This window comes from Cetorhinus maximus, chromosome 7, assembly GCF_964194155.1.
Source record: "Cetorhinus maximus chromosome 7, sCetMax3.hap1.1, whole genome shotgun sequence".
NCBI classification, from domain to species: Eukaryota; Metazoa; Chordata; class Chondrichthyes; order Lamniformes; family Cetorhinidae; genus Cetorhinus; species Cetorhinus maximus.
Genome location: NC_135885.1, coordinates 63,549,765 through 63,569,063, shown reverse-complemented (window position 1 = coordinate 63,569,063; position 19,299 = coordinate 63,549,765). Strand labels below are relative to the sequence as shown.

The 19,299-nt window shown below is 42.8% G+C and overlaps 1 protein-coding gene across 2 annotated transcripts in view; it reads left to right on the top strand.

The window, feature by feature from the left end:
- Nucleotides 1-19,299, top strand: part of LOC144682830 (transmembrane protein 182-like) — a 71,029-nt gene that overhangs the window by 29,078 nt on the left and 22,652 nt on the right. For both annotated transcript variants that reach the window (XM_078545599.1, XM_078545600.1), the window contains exons 3-4: nt 6,656-6,752; nt 16,319-16,411. In XM_078545599.1, coding sequence (XP_078401725.1) covers nt 6,656-6,752; nt 16,319-16,411 — 190 coding nt within the window. The remainder of the gene's footprint in view (nt 1-6,655; nt 6,753-16,318; nt 16,412-19,299) is intronic.

Below are 19,299 nucleotides of genomic sequence, written 5' to 3'. Positions count from 1 at the left end.
ATGGAGATCAAAATTGTGCACAATACTCCAGCTGTGGTCTCATCAAAACCTTGTACAATTGTAGCAAGACTTCCTTATTCTTGTACTCCAATCCCTTTGCAATAAAACCAACATGCAATTTGCCTTCCTAATTGCTTAGTCTACCTGCATGCTAACTTAATGTTCCTTGTATGAGTATACCCAAGTCCCTCTGAATATTAACATTTTGAAGTTGTTTAATGTCATTTAAAAAGTATTCTGCTTTTCTGTTCTTACTACTGAGTTGAATAACCTCACACCTCTCCACATTATACTCCATCTGCCACCTTGTTGCTCACTCACTTAACCTGTCTTGATCTCTTTGTAGACTCTTTGTGGCCTCTGCCAGCTTACAGTTCCACACAGTAAACTTAGATGCATTACACTTGGTCTTTTCATCTAAGTCATTAATATAGTTTGTAAATAGCTGAGGCTGTAACAGTGACCCTTGTAGCACTCCACTAGTTACAGCCTGCCAGCTTGAAAATGCCCCATTTATCCTTAGTCTCTGCTTCCAGTCTGTTAGACAATCCTCTATCCATGCTCATGTATTTTCCCCAACTCCATGAGCTCTTATCTTGTGCATTGACCTTTTGCATGGCATCTTTTTGACAGCCTTTTGGAAATCTAAGTGTATTATTCCCACTGGTTTCCCGTTATCTACCTCACTAGTTGAATCCTCAAAAAACAACTCTAATAAATCTGTCAAATACGATTTTCCTTTTGTAAAACCATGTTGATTTTGTTTGATTGTACTATGATTTTGTAAGCGTTAAGATGTCCTTCATAGTAGATGTCAGGATTTTCCCAACAGCCAATGTAAGGCTAGCTGGCCTGTAGTTCCCTGTTTTCTCTCTCCCTGCTTCCTTGAATAGCAGAGTTACATTTTCTAACTTCCAATCTGTTGGGACCATCTAGATCTAGGAAATTTTGCAAAGTCATAACCAGTACATCTACTATCTCTGCATCCACCTCTATTAGAGCCCTAGGATATGGTCCATCATGTCTTGGATATTTGTCAGATTTTAGTCCCTTAAGTTTCTCCAATACTTTTTCTCTGTTGACATTAATTACCTTAATTTCCTCACTCATTTTAGCTCCTAGGTTACCCTGTATTTTTGGTATGTAATTAAGTTTTCTTCTGTGAAGACAGACACAAAATATTTGTTCAATGTCTCTGCCATTTTTTTCATTCCCCATGATGATTTCCTCTATCTCTGCCTCTAAAGGACCAATATTTACTTTGTGAGGACACACTCTCCTTTTTATACACTTTTGAGAGCTCTTAAATCTGTTTTGATATTCCTGGCTGGTTTACTTTCATATTCTATTTTTTTCACTTTTATCAACTTTTTGGTGGTGCTTACTCCGCAATCATCAGACTTAGTACTATTCTTTCCCACAGTAGAATCCTCTTCTATTAATCTAAACTATCCTTAATTTCCTTAGTAAGCCACACATGGATCTTGTTGAGTTTTTGCTTTTCAATGGAATGTATTTTTGTTGAGCATTTTGAATTGTTTCTTTAAACGTTTCCCATTGTTTATTTATCACTATATCTATAGTCTGTTTATCAAACCAAGTTTAACCAGCTCTCAGCTCACACCTTTCGTTAGATTTCTAGCTCTAGACAAGTATATAAGAAAGTAGAACTAAGTAAATATGGAAAATTAGTTTTTACTTATGTCAGCGTTTTTGAAAAATCGGGGACAGGAATTTTGGCTGTTGAATCTTAGAAAAGTGTGATTCAAATGAATGAAACTATACAACTGCAATGACCCTACTGAACATGAAAGCAATGGACATATTTTCTGGTTAACAGGATCATTCTCACCAGTGCGTACGTTAGTCAGGAAATTAAGAGGAGACATATATCATGCAACCCTGTGTAAATTGGACAGAACATTATCTTTACAGCCAGGCTTTTAATCCAGCCTAAAGCCTAGTTGCGAAGGTGAAATTCTATCCAATTTACCCTTGCCTAAAGATTCATTTCATTATTTTGCATTGTTGGTAATAGCAATAGAGGAAAAAAAAGAACTTGCACTTATTTATATAAGGCCTTGGAATTCAAATCACTTGGATCTCGTACCAGCTTGGGCAAGTATGAACTGATACATTAACAAGCCTTTCTGCTCGGGCAACAGTATGTCAATTGCCCAGGGGAAAGAAGGAATAAATCAAGCGGGAGCAGTCCTCTTCCAGGTGGCTAGCCTCCCAAATTACTGGACCTCGTTTGTGGTACGAAATAACCATCAGGCTAATAATCTCAACAATGATCCCATTTGATATATATATCGCAAAAGAAAATGTTCCACCATCCAATCTCATACCATCAAAACAGCTGGCTGCAGGCCACCCCTTCATATTATGGTTATAAAACCAGCGCCATGACAATTAGACAAACAGTGGGATGCATTCAGTGAAATATTTGGTGCAACACAAGACTAAATACCTACACTTAATAGTCAACCATCCCACTTGTGTGGTAACAGATGAGGTAAGCTATAATATCGATCTAAAAGAAGAGACTTACACAAATAGAAAGAAAAGTGGAAATCCAGCAGGCTGGAAGAGGTGTAAGAAGTGACAAAGGGGCAGGAAAACAATATTAAGAGCTACAAAAATGATAACAAACATAAGTTTTGCAAGTGTATTAAGGCTAACAGTAATACTTTTCATAAATACATTAAGAGAAAGAGAGTGATTATGGGAAATGTGGTCCCATTAAAACAGATACAGACTACTCTGCAATCAATAATAATGAAATAGCATACTTACTAAATGAATACATTGCATCTGCCTTCAGAGTAGAAGAAGAAAAATACCATTGGTACAAGGTAAACTAAAACAAAACCACTACAAAGGGTGGAACTTATTGAAGTTAATCTGTTTAAAACATTGTAATGGTGAAAATAACAAGACTTACGATATTTCCAGGACCTGACAGTTTCCACATTAGGATATTAAAGGAAGTAGGTTATGGAATTGGAGATGCATTAGTTTTTCCAAAGCTATATAGATTCAGGAATGTGACTGGAAAACTATCTAAGAAGGGTGGGGAAGTGAAGCCAGGGACTGAATTTAACGCTTGCTGAGATGGGTCTATCCACTCTCTGGCAAGCTGATGGCAGCCCCACCACGGCCATTTCCGGGATACCCTTCAGGATTAAATTCCAGTTAGGAAGTCTTCCTGCAGGAGCTTCTGCTTCTGAGAGCTGCTGGCCAATTGGAGGCCACTGCTGGTGCTGCAGGAGGCCCCAGGATGAGGATTGCCACTGGAGCCCTGGAATGCAGGTAAGTGGGTGTGATCACCAGGGCATGTTCAGGGAAGCCTTGTCGAGGCTGGGAGAGATGAGTTGGTGTTAAGGGCAGTGAGGGTATCTTCCCACAGGTCCCTCCCTTGCTACTGGATGGTCACTTTGTTGGATACAGGGTGCCTGGGAAGGAGAATCTCCTACCCCAACAGGCTTCAGGCATGCCTGCCAGAGTTTACCTGGTTATTTGGCCACATGATGTGACCCCTACCAAGGATGCAGTATTTATGTGGCCCTTTAAGGGCCTCATTTAGCCACTGGTAAGGCTGTTCTCGATCCTTCCCACCCCAGGATTAATTGGTGGGAGTCAGGAAGGTGACGGGCTCTCCACCCTGAGCCTTTCTGCCCATTATATGGCCCCCCCCTGCCTCGCAGCTGTGGGAGCAGTAAATTCCAGCCCAGGTAATGATCGACCTGTTAGTCCAGCATCAGTAGTGGGGAAGTTACTATATTTTGTCCTCGGGGAGGGAATGACTGAACACTTGGATACATTTGTGCTGATCAATGAGTCCTCATGGATTTGCAAAGAGCAAGTCATATTTGGCTAATCCGGTGTAACTTTGAGCTCTGCTCTTTGTTTCCTAATTCTCAACCAATTTCTATTGACAACCTAAGGTTTGCTGCAACACTGTGCACTTTAAGTTTTGCTAACAATCTCTCATGTAAAACCTTACCAATTGCTTTCTTGGAGCCCATGTAGGTTAACATCCATAGATATTATATATCATATGAGTGACCTCTTCAAAAGGATGTTGTAAAGGGACATAAGCACATTAAATGAGTGGGCAAACTTGGCAAATGGAGTTCATTGTGGTTAAAATGTAAGTTCATCCAGTTTGGATTTATGAAAGAAGAATTGGATTATTTACTAAATGTGAGAAACTGAAGATTTGAGTGCCTGTGTGCACATAAGAAAATGGCTCATGGAGTGTTGATCTTTATTGCATTGTTTTTACAGCACAAAAGACAGACTATTTGATGCAACATGCCTACTTTGGTGTTTATATTCCACATGAGCCTCCTTCTATCTTCATTTCATCTTATCAACAGATCCTTCTATTCCTTGCTCCCTTACGTAGTAATCAACTTTCCCTTTAACTCATCTATGTTGTTCATCCCTTTCTGAGTAGAGAGGTTTCTCCTGAGTTCCTTATTGGATTTGTTAGTGACTATCTTCTATCTCTGTCCACTAGTTTTGGAATTTCCCATGGTGGAAGCAACTTGTCTACATCTGCACTGCCGAACCCCCCCCATATCTCTCAGGTCACCTCCTGGCCTATTCTAAAGAAAAGAGCTCCATCCTGTATTAGTTAAAACTTTTTAGTTCTAGTATCACCCTTATAAATCTTTATTGCACCTATTTTTAATGCCTCCATATTCTTTTTTTAATACAAGACTAGAGCGAGACCAATACTCTTAAGTCTGGTCTTACCAAGATACATAGGTATAACAGAAATTCTCTGCTTTTGAATTTCATTCTTCTAGAAATGAACCCTGGAACTGGTTGTTTTTTTTTGGCTTGGTTAAACTATGTTGTTACTTTTAGAAACAGGAGCTAGGTAGGAAATTAGCAAGCAGGACCTCAAAAGCAGTAATCTCCAGATTACTCCTGGTACTATGTGCAAGTGAGTGTAGAAATAGGATAAAGCCAATGAATGCATGGCTGTGAGATGTTGCAGGAGAAAGGGCTTTAAATTTCTGGCATATTGGGAGCAGTTCTGTGGGAATGGGGCTGTACAGGCGAGGCAGGTTAGACCTAAACAGAGCCAGGACCAATGTTCTTGTGGGGTGATTTGCTTGTGCTATTGGGGAGGGAATAAATGAACTTGGCAGAGGTGTGGGAACCAGGAGGTAACTTTAGAAAGGAATACCAATATACAACGAATACTGGAAGAGACAGATAGCACTAAAGTAGGAAATAGTAAGTATTAGGTGGATTCAGTGTAAGAGGAAAAGTAATAAAGTTTGAATTAAGTTTACTGTGCATGTATGTAAATATGCCGAATGTGATAAATAAGATTTGTGACCTGAAGGTGTAGATGGCCAAGTGGAAGTATGGGCCAAGAATTCCCTGCCCCGGGTAGGGGCCTTACCCAGAGGTACCCCAGATGATTGGGGACACCTGGAAAGTTCCCACGCAAAAACAACATAGGAATTGCTCAGGAAGTTTAAACTTCCGACGGGCAATTACCCTGCACCTGGAACCATCTGAAACTCCGAATAGCTACCCAGGAAAAGTTAGAAGAATTAAAACCACTTATAGCTCCTGGGTAACTATGGTCCTTTCACACCCCCACCTGACCCCTCACTGAAGCCCCCTGACTATCACCCCAACCACATCCTCCACCCTCCGACCCCCCCTGACTAACCCCAACTCCCCTCCCTACCCCCGACTATCCTCATGACACCCCCACCCCCAACAACCTCCTGCCTCCACGACTACCCCCTCATCCCCTGACTACACCTCACCCTTGGACTACCCTCCTGACCACGCCCCCAACTACCCCACCCACTACCCGACTAACCCGAATCCCCCGACTACTCCCCGAGACCCTCTTGACTGCCCCACCCTCGACTACACCCTCAAAATCCCAAATCCCCCCTGACCAACCCCATCCCCCATGTCCAACTGACTACCCCACCATGATCACCCTACCCTGACCCCCAACCACCCTAACCCCTCACCTACTTACACATTTGCCTTCTCAAAATTACTCACCCCGTGTGTGGCAGCTAGCGCTGTAAAAAGGGGTCTTTGCTTTCTCACCAGGCCTGGGTGGGAAGGTCAGGCGAGAAATGTGCAGCTCCTCACCTGGCTAAGTAAAATGGAGTGGAGTGGGAATCTGACAGTGAGTGCTACTCCATGGAATTTCTGATGTGCTCAACTTAACCAATTCCACTGTGACTAGGGCTGCAGTTAAAATGCTTGGAGTGCTACACCATATGACTGAATGCTTTGCCTGTATCCTTAATCAGGTTGTAAGAGGTTGAGTATAAGATGATGCCAGCCCAGGAATATTCAGCAGGATTAGTACTCTTAATACATGAGTAAAAAATTTTAATTGCAGTGGCCCCATAAACTGAACTTCAGATGAAAAAATATCCCCATCTATTGACTAATGAATTCATTTTCTATTATACAGTGCATCAACCTAAGATTTACAATTATAATGTTAAGTTTCAGAAAAGAAGCAAAAAGTCTGCAAATTAATTATAATGAGTAAAATAATTCATATATAAAATAATTTTGGTGAATTGAGTTATATATCTGCAAACTGATAAATGTTGTTTTATTTTTTTTGTCTTGGGTGATCTAACAGAAGCAGCTGAGTCTGACTTACCATCATGAGGGTTTCTTCTGGAGATGCTGGTTCACAGATCGAAAGGTAGAAGATACAATCTCAAAATTTATATTTGGTGAGTGATAACTTGTTTTTTGATGTTATGATACGCATTCTGGTCTTATAGGCAGAATTTTCCGCTTGGCATGTGGGTGTGTGCCAGACACGCTCAAGCGTGAGATAACGTGCGATAACTCGGGTGAGTGTCCTAAGGTCCTGATATTTCGGTCGGTGGGTGCGCGCGAGAATTGGCAGCATGCCCACCGACAATTATGAGGCCGATTAAGGTAATTAAAGTATCATTTAACATGGATTTTTCGCTGCCTGTCCAACCTTACAGTTGGTGGGCGGGCGAATCAGCCAGGTGGTCTTTGCATTTTTCAGGAAACCTCATCCAAGGGCGGTATGAGGTTTCTATAATTAAATAAAAAACAATAAAAATCTATGAACAGAATTTTTATAATGTCCACACACAGGTGACTTATTCTGATGCGTGGGCATTTTTTTCCGGATTTTAAGTTCTGTCTTTATTGATTTTAAATTTGTCAGCTCTCTGCCTTTAGGGAGCTCTCCTTCCCCGCTCCCCCGCGCCCGCGCTGACTTCAGTGCTCTCCCTCTTCCCGCCCCCACCACGGCAGTGCTGAGCCTTTCAGCGCGCCTTTCACACTGGCTGGCTGTTAATTGGCCCGCCAGCGTGAAATCGCGGTCAGGGGCCCATTCCCGGGCCTCTCCCGGGCCCACCGATTGCGGCCGCCTGCCGACTCGTAAGTTCTATCCTATATATTTCAGTTGTTAAGGGGCTGACCACGTGATCAGAATTGTACCATGCCAGCTTCTGTGCTTCCATTTGCGTGAAGGCACCTCACCTGTTTTATGAGCTCATGACATTTAATGATTTTAGTTGCGTTTCCAGCATATAAGATGTGAAGTGCTGGGAGCAGCACAGAGGCTGGTATCTCAGGTAAGAGTTGCCATCATTTTGGTATTGGTCCGCTGCTGGACACCTGTCTTGAAATGCTAATTGGGCCCAGGGTGCAACTCGGATGGAATCAACCTGCATTCAGTATGGAACCTAGGTCTGCAGGAATTCTACCCCATTTACTGAGAGCAGCAAAATTCTAATGGCGCAGAGTGAATCTTCTGCCTATTCTCTTCCCATTTCAAAGGGACTTGACTGGGATGTAACAAGACTACATTCGAAATTCTGCAAAACATGCCCTCATAAAGCTGAACAAATTTCTTTCCAGCTGAACTTTGGAAGAGGTTCCAAGTTTGCAACTGTATCTAATTATGGAGGGGAGGAATTACCGTCTTCATTCAGCCCCTTTATAGTCTCTTATGAAGCATCTGGAGTGTCATTTGATCTTCTACATATTTTGTGCATAGACCCTCATTATGTTGGCCAGCTACATTGTGTATGCTAAGTGCATTGCGCCTCTGGTAAGGCTCGGGCCTGCATGCCTTATGACATCATCTGATACTCATTAGTGCCACAGACTATCATAATAGTGCCCCATATGTGTTTCTCTTTGATTGGGTGGGAAAAAGGTGAAGAACATTACTTTGTAAGTTGAATATTTTTAAGACTGAGTTAGATAGATTTTTGATTAATACGGAGTCAAAGGTTTTTGGGGATAGACAGGAAAGTAGAGTTGAGGTCACAATCAGATCAGCCATGGTCTTATCAAATGGCAAAAAAGGCTCAAGGGGCTGAATGGCCTACTTCTGTTCCTGACTCGTACATTCGTATATATGTAACATCTATTGATTATGAAATTGATGTATATGGTTTTTCTTTTGCAGGTCAAGCTCAAAAATTTCAATGCATTTTATGATCATTTTAATCTCTCAATAATTTTGAAATAATATCTGTTGCAGTAAGAAAATATTTCTCTTGTAGATTGCTTTAATTGGTAACAACGGTGCAAATTCAGCAAAATTAGATTTACAGCATGGCTGTTCATTTTGGGATTGGATTTTCAGTGGGTTCTCCCAACCATCAGCAGTAACTTGAGTGAAAGTGGAAATCCTGGAAGAATGGTGTAATAGTGTGAGGTTAGGAGGGAAATCCCTTTAGTGTGGGCCTTATCCAATTTGAGCAGCTCACAAACTGTTGGATGACGTTTCGAGAAGCTCTAAAATGCAGGCAGGATTTCTGGTTCATTTAAGTTGTGAATTCTCAGTTTAGCAATCTACCTGGTAAATGAGACGGTGGGGTAGACATGCATTGCTACCTTCTTTTGTATATGCTCACAAGTCCTGCTGGTGATGTGCGTAGTGTTAACCCTTCCTGTCAACTCCTGCCAAACATGCTACCTTTACAGAGGACACAATCAGCTGGCAAGTAGGGCAGGGCACCTCGTACCCATCTCAGGTAGCAGCATCTCCTTTTCAGCTGTCACCAGATAATGGGTCTGGTTGCAGTTGCCCACAGTATTTCCTGCCTTCACATTTGTTCTATCTTTCATCTATTTTATTTTCCCTGTACGCAGGAAAGATTTCAAATAGGCCTAATTTATTACTGCTTTTGGAAAGGCGACAATATATTTTCTGTGTACCTTTTAAGTGGTTGCATTATTTAAACTGTAGGCTTTGGCCCTTTAAGGCTGAAGATTCAGAACTTTCCACCCATCTTTTTGGTAGGCTCCAATCTACATGCCCAAATTGTGCTTAATGTTAAACAATTTAGTTAAGAAGGTGGTGCCTGACTAACTTGATTGAATGTTTTGAGAAGGCAACAAGGAGAGTTGGTGAAGTGCAGTTGATGTAGTCTATATGGATTTTATCAAAGCTTTTGTAAAGGTCCCACATGGCAGACTGGTCAGAGAAGTGAAAGGCAATGTGAAAAATTGGATCCAGAATTGGCTCAGTGGCAGGAAACAAAGGGTAATGGTTGACTGGTGTTTTCATAACTGGATGGTGGGTTACGGAGGTCTACAGTGCTGATTACTAGGTTCCTTGCTTTTTGTGCTATATATCAGTGATCATGGAATTAATTATAGGAAGCATGATTAAGAAGTTTGCAGATTTTACAAAAATTGGCTGTGTGATTGGCAAGGAAGAAACTGTAAACTGCAGGAAATATCAATCGGCTGGTCAGGTGGATAGAAAAGTGGCAAATAGCATTCAATCCAGAGGAAGTGCAATTGGGGAGGATGAAGAAGGCCAAGGGAACGCACAATAAATGGTTGGATATTGAGAAATGTAGAGGACATTAAAACATAAGAAATAGGAGCGGGAGTAGACCGTTTGGCCCCTCAAGCCTGTTCCACCATTCAGTAAGATCATGGCTGATCAGATGTGGCCCTAACTGCACTTTCCTGCCTATCACCCATAACCCTTGTCAATCAAAAGTATGTTTAACTCAGCCTTAAATAAATTCAATGACCCAACCTTCATTGTTCGCTGGGGGAGAGAACCAAACATTAACACCCCTCTGAGAGAAGAAATTCTTCTCCATTTTTGTCTTAAATGGGAGAACCCTTATTTTGAAATTGTGCCCCCTAGTTCTAGATTCTGCCACGAGGGGAGACATTATCTCAGCAGCTATCCTGTCATGCCCCCTCAGAATTTTATATTTCAATAAGATCACCTCTCATTCTTCTCAACCCCAATGAGTGTAGGCGCAACCTGGTCAACAGTTCCTCATAAGAGAACCCCTTCATCCCAGGAATCAGCCTAGTGAACCTTTTCTGAACTGGTTCCAATGCAAGTAAATCCCTCCTTAAGTAAGGTGACCAAAAATGCACACAGTACTCTAGGTGTAGTCTCACCAATGCCCTGTACAGTTGTGGCTCTAAAACTTTTACACTTCATCCCCTTGCAATAAAGGGCAACATTCCAGTTGCCTTCTTAATTACTTGCTATACCTCCATGCTGATTTTTTGTGATTAATGTACAAGGACACCCAGGTCCCTCTATACGCAGTATTCTGCAGTCTCTCTCCATTTAAATAATGCTCTGCTTTTCTAATATTCCTACCAAAGTGGACAAACCTCACATTTTCCCATATTCTACTCATCTGCCAAATTTTTGTGCACCCACTTAACCTATCTATGTCCCTTTGCAGACTCTTTGTATCCTCCTCACAACTTGCTTCCCCACTTATCTTCATATCATCAGCAAATTTGGCTACAATGCAGTTAATCCCTTCACCAAAGTTATTAATATAGATTGTAAATAGTTGAGGCCCCGGCACTGATCCCTGCAGCACTCCAATAGTGACAGTTTGCCAAGCTGAAAATGACCCAATTATCCAGACTCTGTTTCCTGTTAGTTAGCCAGTTCTCTATCCATGCTAATATATCACATGCAGTAACCTTTAATGTGGTACCTTACCTAATGCCTTTTGGAAGTCCAAATACACTACATCTACTGGTTCCCCTTTATCCACACTGCTTGATATATCCTGAAACTCCCTTCCTAATAGCACTATGTATATACCTACACCACATGGACTGCAGCGGCTCAAGAAGGTGGCTCACCACCACCTCGAGGGTAATTAGGCGTGGGCAAGAAAATACTGGCCTATCCAGCGATGCCCACATCCTGTGAAAGAATAAAAAATAATCCTCAAAGAACTCTAATAAATTTGTCAAACACAATTTCCCTTTCACAAAACTATATTAACCATGCCTGATAGTAGTATGATTTTCTAAATGCCCTACTACTTGTTCTTTAATAATAGATTCTATAATTTTCCCAATGACAGACGTTACGTTAGCTGGCCTTTTGTTTCCTGCTTTCTGTCCCCCACTGTTCTTGTACACATGTGTTACATTTGTGGTTTTCCAATCTGCTAGGACCTTTCCAGATCAAGGGAATTTTTGGAAGATTACAATGTATCCACTATCTCTGCAGCCACTTCTTTTAAGACCCTAGGAAGCAGGCAATCAGGTCTGTGGAGTCTTAAGTCTCATTAGTATTCCCATTACTTTTCCATCTAGTGATAGAGATTATTCTAAGCTCCAACTCTCTTTAGCCTGTTGACTTTCAATTATTTTTGTGATTTTTTTTGTGCCTGTGAAGATGGATACAAAACACTTGTTCAAAGCCCTTGCCATTACTTTGTTTCCCATCATTAATTCCCCAGTCTCATTCTCTAAGGGAACTGTGCTCACTTTAGCTACTCTTTTTTTTAAATGTAGAAGCTTTTACTGCCTGTTTTTATATTTCCTTCTAGTTTTCTCTCATAATCCAATTTCTCCCTCTTTTTCACTCATCCGTTGCTGGTTTCTAAAACCTTCCTAATCTTCTGGCTTAACACTAATCTTTGCAGCATTGTAAGCTTTATCTTTTAATTTGATATCACCCTTAACTTCCTTATTTAGCCATGGATGGTACATCCTTCTGGTAGAATCTTTCTTCCTCAATGGAATATATCTTTGTTGTGAGTTCTGAAGTATCTCCTTAAATATCTTCCAGTGCAACTCCACCGTCTTACCTTTATAACCTATTTTCCCAGTTCACTTTAGCCAACTCTGGTCCAGATTTTTGCTCGCGGGTCAGGTGCACAGAACAGGAGAAGCCCGGGCTCTGTGAGTTCAACCTTTCAAAATGGTGGCCTGCAATTCTCTCTTTCATTCTGTGGGGGGGGTGGGCAGGATTTGAAATTGGGCCAGCCGGCCTTGGAGCCTGCCAGTTGTGGAGGCGGGTGAGTTAAAGGCTGGCATCTGCGCTCCAGCACTTTGTTGAATGCAATGAAAAAAATAAAAAAGCCTTCCAGCCCTCACCTTCCTCGACTCCAAGTAAAAATGTGAGGTCATACATTTAGGGAGGTCAAACAGTTACAGGGAATACACAATAAATGGGAATATACTAAGAGGGATAGATGAAGTGAGAGATCTTGGCGTACAAGTACACAGGTCCCTGAAGGCAGCAGTTCAAGTAGACAAGGTTGTAAAGAAGGCATATGGAATGCTCTCCTTCATTGGCAGAGGTGTAGCATATAAAAGTAAGGATATAATGTTGGAATTGTATAAAACACTGGTGAGGCCACAACTGGAATATTGTGTGCAGTTCTGGTCACCACATTACAGGAAGGACGTAATAACTCTGGAGAGAGTGCAGAGGAGGTTTACAAGAATGTTGCCAGGGTTAGAAAAGTGTAGCTACGAGGAGAGATTGGATAGGTCGGGGTTATTTTCCTTAGAACAAAGAAGGCTGAGAGGTGACTTGATTGAGGTGTACAAAATTATGAAGGGAATAGATAGAGTGGACAGGATAAAATTGTTTCCCTTGATAGAGAATTCTAGAACCAGGGGACATAGATTCAAGATAAGTGGCAGAAGGTGTAGGGGGGACAAGAGGAAGAAATTTTTTACACAGAGGGTAGTGGGTGTCTGGAATTCGCTGCCCAAGTTGGTGGTAGAGGCAGAAACTCTAGAGGCAGTACTCTTTTAAAAAGTACCTGGATCTGCACCTTAAGTGTTGTAAGCTGCAAGGCTATGGGCTGGGGGCAGGAAGGTGGGATTAGAAAGGGCACCTGGGTGTTCTTGGGCTGGCATGGACAAGATGGGCCGAATGGCCTCCTTCTGTGCTGTAACTTTTCTATGGTTCTATGGTTTTAACTCTCCATGCCCCATCCGTGCTAACCCATGCCTCTCTACCCACACTCCGTGGCCCCTCTTACCCACTATGCCCCCCACATCCTCCATAGCCCTTTATAGCCCCTATACCAACTTAGTGCCAACTCATGCCAACCCTTGACTCCCATCCACCACCACCCTACCCTCTCATGTCAATTAACCTTGTATCCATATGGGCAAACATTAGGAGCCATGTTGACATAAAGTTATGGGCCTATTGATGATGTTGCTATTTTAAACACAAAACACCCTCATTAATAAAAAAACATTCAATACATAGAAATTCCTTCAACTAATCTCTTATGAAAACAAACATTTCTATTCCATAACTATTTGGAGCTGCTAATCAAACTGCTCACTTAGTAGGCGCCCCGCTGTGGTAATGTGAATTTGTAAAATCAATCATTGCAGAACAAATCCAAGAATGATAACCCTCAGGCTTATGTTAATGGACATTTTGAAATATCAAGCACTGATTTTTTTAACGCCAGACTTCTGTTTTTTTATTTACAGCCCAGCAGAGTTAAATCCATTGACAGCTTTGACAGTGCTTTGACAGGTCTTGAGAGTTTGATAGTTCTTTGACAGCTTTAACTGTTCCAATGAGTTTGTGCACTTTTTATGGACAATCCCGCTGACTTTTAACAATCGCAAAGGAGGCTTTATCTCCTAAAGGGTGCTTAACCTCCCCAAAGGTGGCCTGGACCAGTTCCAAATGGGCCCCTTACCTCTCCAAAGAGGTACCCTGACTATCCAAACAAATCCAAGTCCAGACCAACTCTTACCTGGTTTAATCTGCACACTGTAGGTGTGTCCTTCTGGCCTACCAATGTCCCACTTCAGTGCTTCAGTGGAGGCAACTGAGGATGTAAATGGCCAGCTGCCTCTGTAAATCGGAATTGCATGAACCCCAGCCTGACTCCAGCACTGCCCCTGTGAAAATAGAAAGTTCTGGGGATGGGTGTAGGATTTCCGGGCTCATCCACCTTTTTCGCCATGACAAAAAGGCTCTGTTTTCATAACCTTTTAATTGCCTTTATTTAAGTTTAAGACACTAGATATGGACCCACATTTCTTACTCTCAACTGAATGTGAAATTCTAACATTTTATGATTGGTCTTGCCTAGAGGATCCTTTACTATGAGGTCCTTAATTAATCTAGCAGAGAGACCTTGGTGTATGCACAGATCCCAGAACATGGCAGGACAGGTAGATAAAGTGGTTAAGAAGGCATATGGGATACTTTTTTTAGCTGAGGCATAGAGTATAAGAAGATGGGGATTAAGCTAGAACGGTATGGGCCGAATTTTTGGGTCGGTGAGCGGGCATTCGGACATTTGGATGTTTTAATGCCATGTTTTCAAATCTTATGGACAACAGAAAGTCAACAAAGAAGTTGGATGTACCCCTCAGTCCATTATGATATCCAAATATATTAGACTCAAGTGACGGAGGACTATCGAATAGACTAACATATGTTTTAAAACCCATTCATTGAAAAAACAACTTTTATTCATTCTTAAAGTTTTGGCATTTAAGAAATGATGTCTTTAAAAATATTATAGAATTAGCAGGCACAGTATTGTGAAAGCCTAGCAGAAGGTCATATGCTTTTTTTTAAGTCTCTCTCTTTATGAAAACAGCAGCCAGGGATGGAAGTAAACAAAGATAATAGACAATGAGAATGGTGCTCTCAAGGACCTCATGTCGAGGGCTCCTGGTTAAGGCTTCATTGTTATCTTTCTTAAGACAACAGGACGGCATTTTGTACTCTCTTATCTATACAATTGCCTGGCAGGAGTTAACAAATTGCACCCAGCATGGGACAAGCTAATTTAGGTGACCTATAGGCAAAATGATTGATGGGAGGAGGTGATTCCTTTTGGTCCCTGTCCTTTGGCCATTGGCCAGAGCTACTCAAGCAAATGATTGACATAGGTACCCTAGAAGTAAAGTATATTAGCGAGTGCTCAGGGGTTGAGGGAACAACCCTCGCCTCAGGCAGCTGCCATCTTCAGATGGAGGAAGACTGGAGAAGAGTGAAGAAGAGCAGGGGGAAGAGTTTCCTAACACTTCAGCCAGAGAGCAGAAGACTGCCACCACAAGCCACAGAGATCACAGGCCGTATGCTTTTCCTATCCATTTAGCTTGTGCATCATTTTTAAATTATTGTTTCTTAATAAACTACTTTTAAACCACCTATGCATTGACCCCAATTTTGGGTAATCTGTGACTCTTGAACTCAATCTTACAGCACACACAATGCAGATCGTATTTAAGGTGCATCTTGGTACACAGCGAGTTCCAAATAGCTTATTCTACTCAGAGGTAGCTGGTAAAATTAGAATGAAGTTAGCCCCAAAGTTTCTCACCAAACAGCACGGCAACTAAAAAACCCTGCTGTTCCCATCTCTTTCTTGGATCCGAAAAGCAATGTTAAGGAATATTATTATATAGGTACACTGACTTCATGTTTCATGGCTTATGTGGGCCATGCTTCAGATAAACTTGTAATGGGTAAAGCATAATTTTTGATTCTTCAGTGTGATTGTCAAAAATATATGTTTATTCAAAAAACAAAAAATACTAGTGGCAGGAATAGATTTGATTGACTTTTCAGGCTGCAATGTTTCGCCAAAATTTCAGTCAGTGCGTCCAAGGACTTGCCATGAATATCATAAGGAATTCCTGGAAAGTCCAATTTGTACTCCAGTGGAGAGGAGGTTTACAAGAATGTTGCCAGGGTTAGAAAAGTGTAGCTACGAGGAGAGATTGGATAGGTTGGGGTTATTTTCCTTAGAACAAAGAAGGCTGAGAGGTGACTTGATTGAGGTGTAAAAATTATGAGGGGAATAGATAGAATGGACAGGATAAAATTGTTTCCCTTGATGTAGGATTCTAGAACTCCTGTGATAGCCTTATAATGAATAGGAAGGCCGGACCTACCATGTCAAATTCCAATTCAGTTTTTAAAAAAAAATTGATATTCTGCTCATGTTCATGATGCATTGTTCAGTTAAATCAAATATTAATGTGTAATATTTTCTCTGTTTAGTTAACCAACCATCGAAATGCTGCTTACATGCCTATCATACTCCATTTCCAAGCACTGTAGGGGAAACCTCCTCTGAATTTGAATCTGCGATAGGTAAGCACTTTTTGAGTTGAGTTACCATAGAGCATATTACACAATGAAAGTATTTTATTAAAGTTACCCATTATAGATGTTTGAACTCCAATTTTTGGCTGATGAAACCACATTTCGGGTATTTGTATTGTATGTTCCCATTTACAAAATGAATTTTTAAAATTAGCTTCATTTTGTTGTGATCGCAGTAGAGACCGGTAACTTTTTATAAAAGAAATTCAATCTCCCAGTTATTGTCTGAAAGGATCATGGCACAAGATTTCACATTTTAACTGAAAGCTTTTACTGACATAAGAAAAAGAACAAGCACTGTTAACTTAATACTATGACCGGAATTCCTTGAATTGCACTAAGTACGGTGGCGGACGTGAAAAAAGATGTTTTTCCTGTCGGCCTCAATGGCGGACTTTGGCACTGTATCACCTACTTCATGGCGTGTCTCGCCTCAATAATGCATGCACGGGAAACACACCGGATCGCTGGCGGGCAGGCTCGGATTTGCCCGCCACGCTGTGACCTCAGTGCTTCCTTGCTCTGGGTGCCATAGTTAACACCAGAGCACAGCCTACTTCAAGTCTACAGACCAGGACTGCTCCAGGTGACAGATGGCCCCGAAAGCAAAGCTGATGGTAGTCTCCAAATTTAGTGATGCCTCTCTGGGCACCTGCTGGTTGCAGTGGAAGCTCGCTGCAAACTCTTCTACCCCACTCTGGACGAAGACCAGCCAGCAAGCTCACCAATCCAGCATGGGAGGCGGTGGCAGCAGTGGTGAACACCAACGGCCCCCTAAAGAGGACAGCCACCCAGTGCAGGAAGAGGATGAATGATGATCTCTGTTCCGCTGGGGTAAGTCATTCTTCTCATCACTCTCAACTCACAAATTCACAAACCCATCACACATGCACAGGGTTTGCAGTCACTGCCAGCTCAAGGGACATCACCACTCTCTCACGAACACCCTCATCTCCTCAGCCCATTGTGTACTCATGCCGTCCATGGCACCACCCGCACTCCAGACATGCCAGGCACCTGGCCTGGCAGGCATCTTGCTTACACACTCTCCATCTGTCTCCATGCAGGATAGCCCACAAGAGGGAGACGTCACAGACTGGGGGAGGAATGTCTGGCATCAAGGTCCTATTGTAAATAAACTCCCAAGAATGTCTCCTTGTTATGATGAGCAGTGTTCATGTCACTCAGATGTGAAACCTTGGTTCCTGCACGAGATGAAGGCAAGTGTCTCAGTTGAGGGCCTCTTCCCTGTGCAGCATGTGACCTTCAGAGCAAAGTGATTGTGCAGTTTCATAGTCACTCAACACATCAATGATGCCTGTACCTTGATGTGGTTTGTCATTACTGTCGAATGTCATGGGCAGATGTCACAGAGTTCCGTCACTCTCTGTGTGCTCTCAACACCTTTGAGGAGGGGCTGGCCCCCCATCTCGTCAGCACCTGTGTCCGCTGTTGGTGTGGGTACACCCTGCGGGGGATGTACAGATTGTGAACACTTCTGGAATATCGTGTGCAGACCTGTAGGATGCATTTATGGTGGTCGCGGACCAGCTGAACATTCAGCGCGTGGAAACCCTTGCGGTCACATACTGGACTGCTTGTTGCCACGGAGATCTAAGCGCCGCATGAACATAGTCGATGGTTCCCTGCACCTGTGGGAAACCAGGGATCGCTGCAAATCCCAGCGCTTTTGTTTCCTGGCTTGCCTGATCCTGATTGAAATGCACAAAGTTCTGTGCCTCGGGAATATGACATCCGTTACCTCCACGTCCCCATGGCGTCAAATCCTGCAGAAGGTGGCTTATGTGAGTGACCAGTTCCCTAGACATGCGCAATCTTCGGCGACACTGGTTCTCAGTTATCTGCAGGAATGACAAGCGCCATCTATAGACCCTGGGTCTAGTGAGGCGCCTACAAGCAATGGATCTCTGTGGTTCTTCAGCCATCTGCACCTTCAACTTGAGGTTAGTGCTCCTCCCTATGCTGAGCCAGGCACCTCCATTGTAATTTTCTTCTTCTCTGTTCCCTGTGAGCCATGAGACATACAGCTAGATCACCAGGCTCCATGATCCTGATGTTCCCCTCCTCCAGAATCAAAGAGAGAGATGCGACGGTTAGCATTTGTCTCTTAAGGACCTCTCTGCTAAAACTCCAGCTCCAGCTGCATCTCAAGGCCCCTTCACACATGCCAGAGTGTACAGGCCAACACTTGGCTGGCCAATGTTTAGTGTGCTTCATGGCTGTCCAATACCCCACCCACCTCAGCCCTACTCCACTTGATCAATTGGCGGCAGCTTCATCCACTTGACTGCATGCTGTGGTCTCAGCTCAGGTGCAGGTATTTATCCTAAGCTGCACTGCAAGGCTGCGCTGTTAGCTTGAGCTGCTTAAGCCATGAAGGTTACTGGTCTAAACCTGAATAAATACATTGCAAGGAGCTCTGAGTGCGTCCACCACTGACTGCGCCATGGCCACTTTTTGCAAGGTCATCCAATTGTTCTGCAGGCCCCTTAACCTCACATTAATTTGCAGTTTGCGCCTGAGGGGTGAAAAGTCCTGGAGCATTTGGTGGCATATTCATGCCTTTGCGTTGCTTGAGTGGGCAGAAAAACTTCAGAGGCCCGACTCCAAGCATGACAATGGAGCTGCTGCTGAACAGTCTCAGCGGCAGAAGGATACTCACTTTTGACGAGCTTTGCCCCCACTCTCCCCAACCCCCTCCCCACACCCAGCATGTACTTCCATCAGCCTGTGCTGCCGTACCCCCACCTTGGCACCACTTGTACTTGAGCCCTCAAGCCCTTGCACCACACTGAAAACCAGCAGGGAAAAAGCAACTTGTATGTGCCGCACCCCTGACATGCGGCACCTCTTCC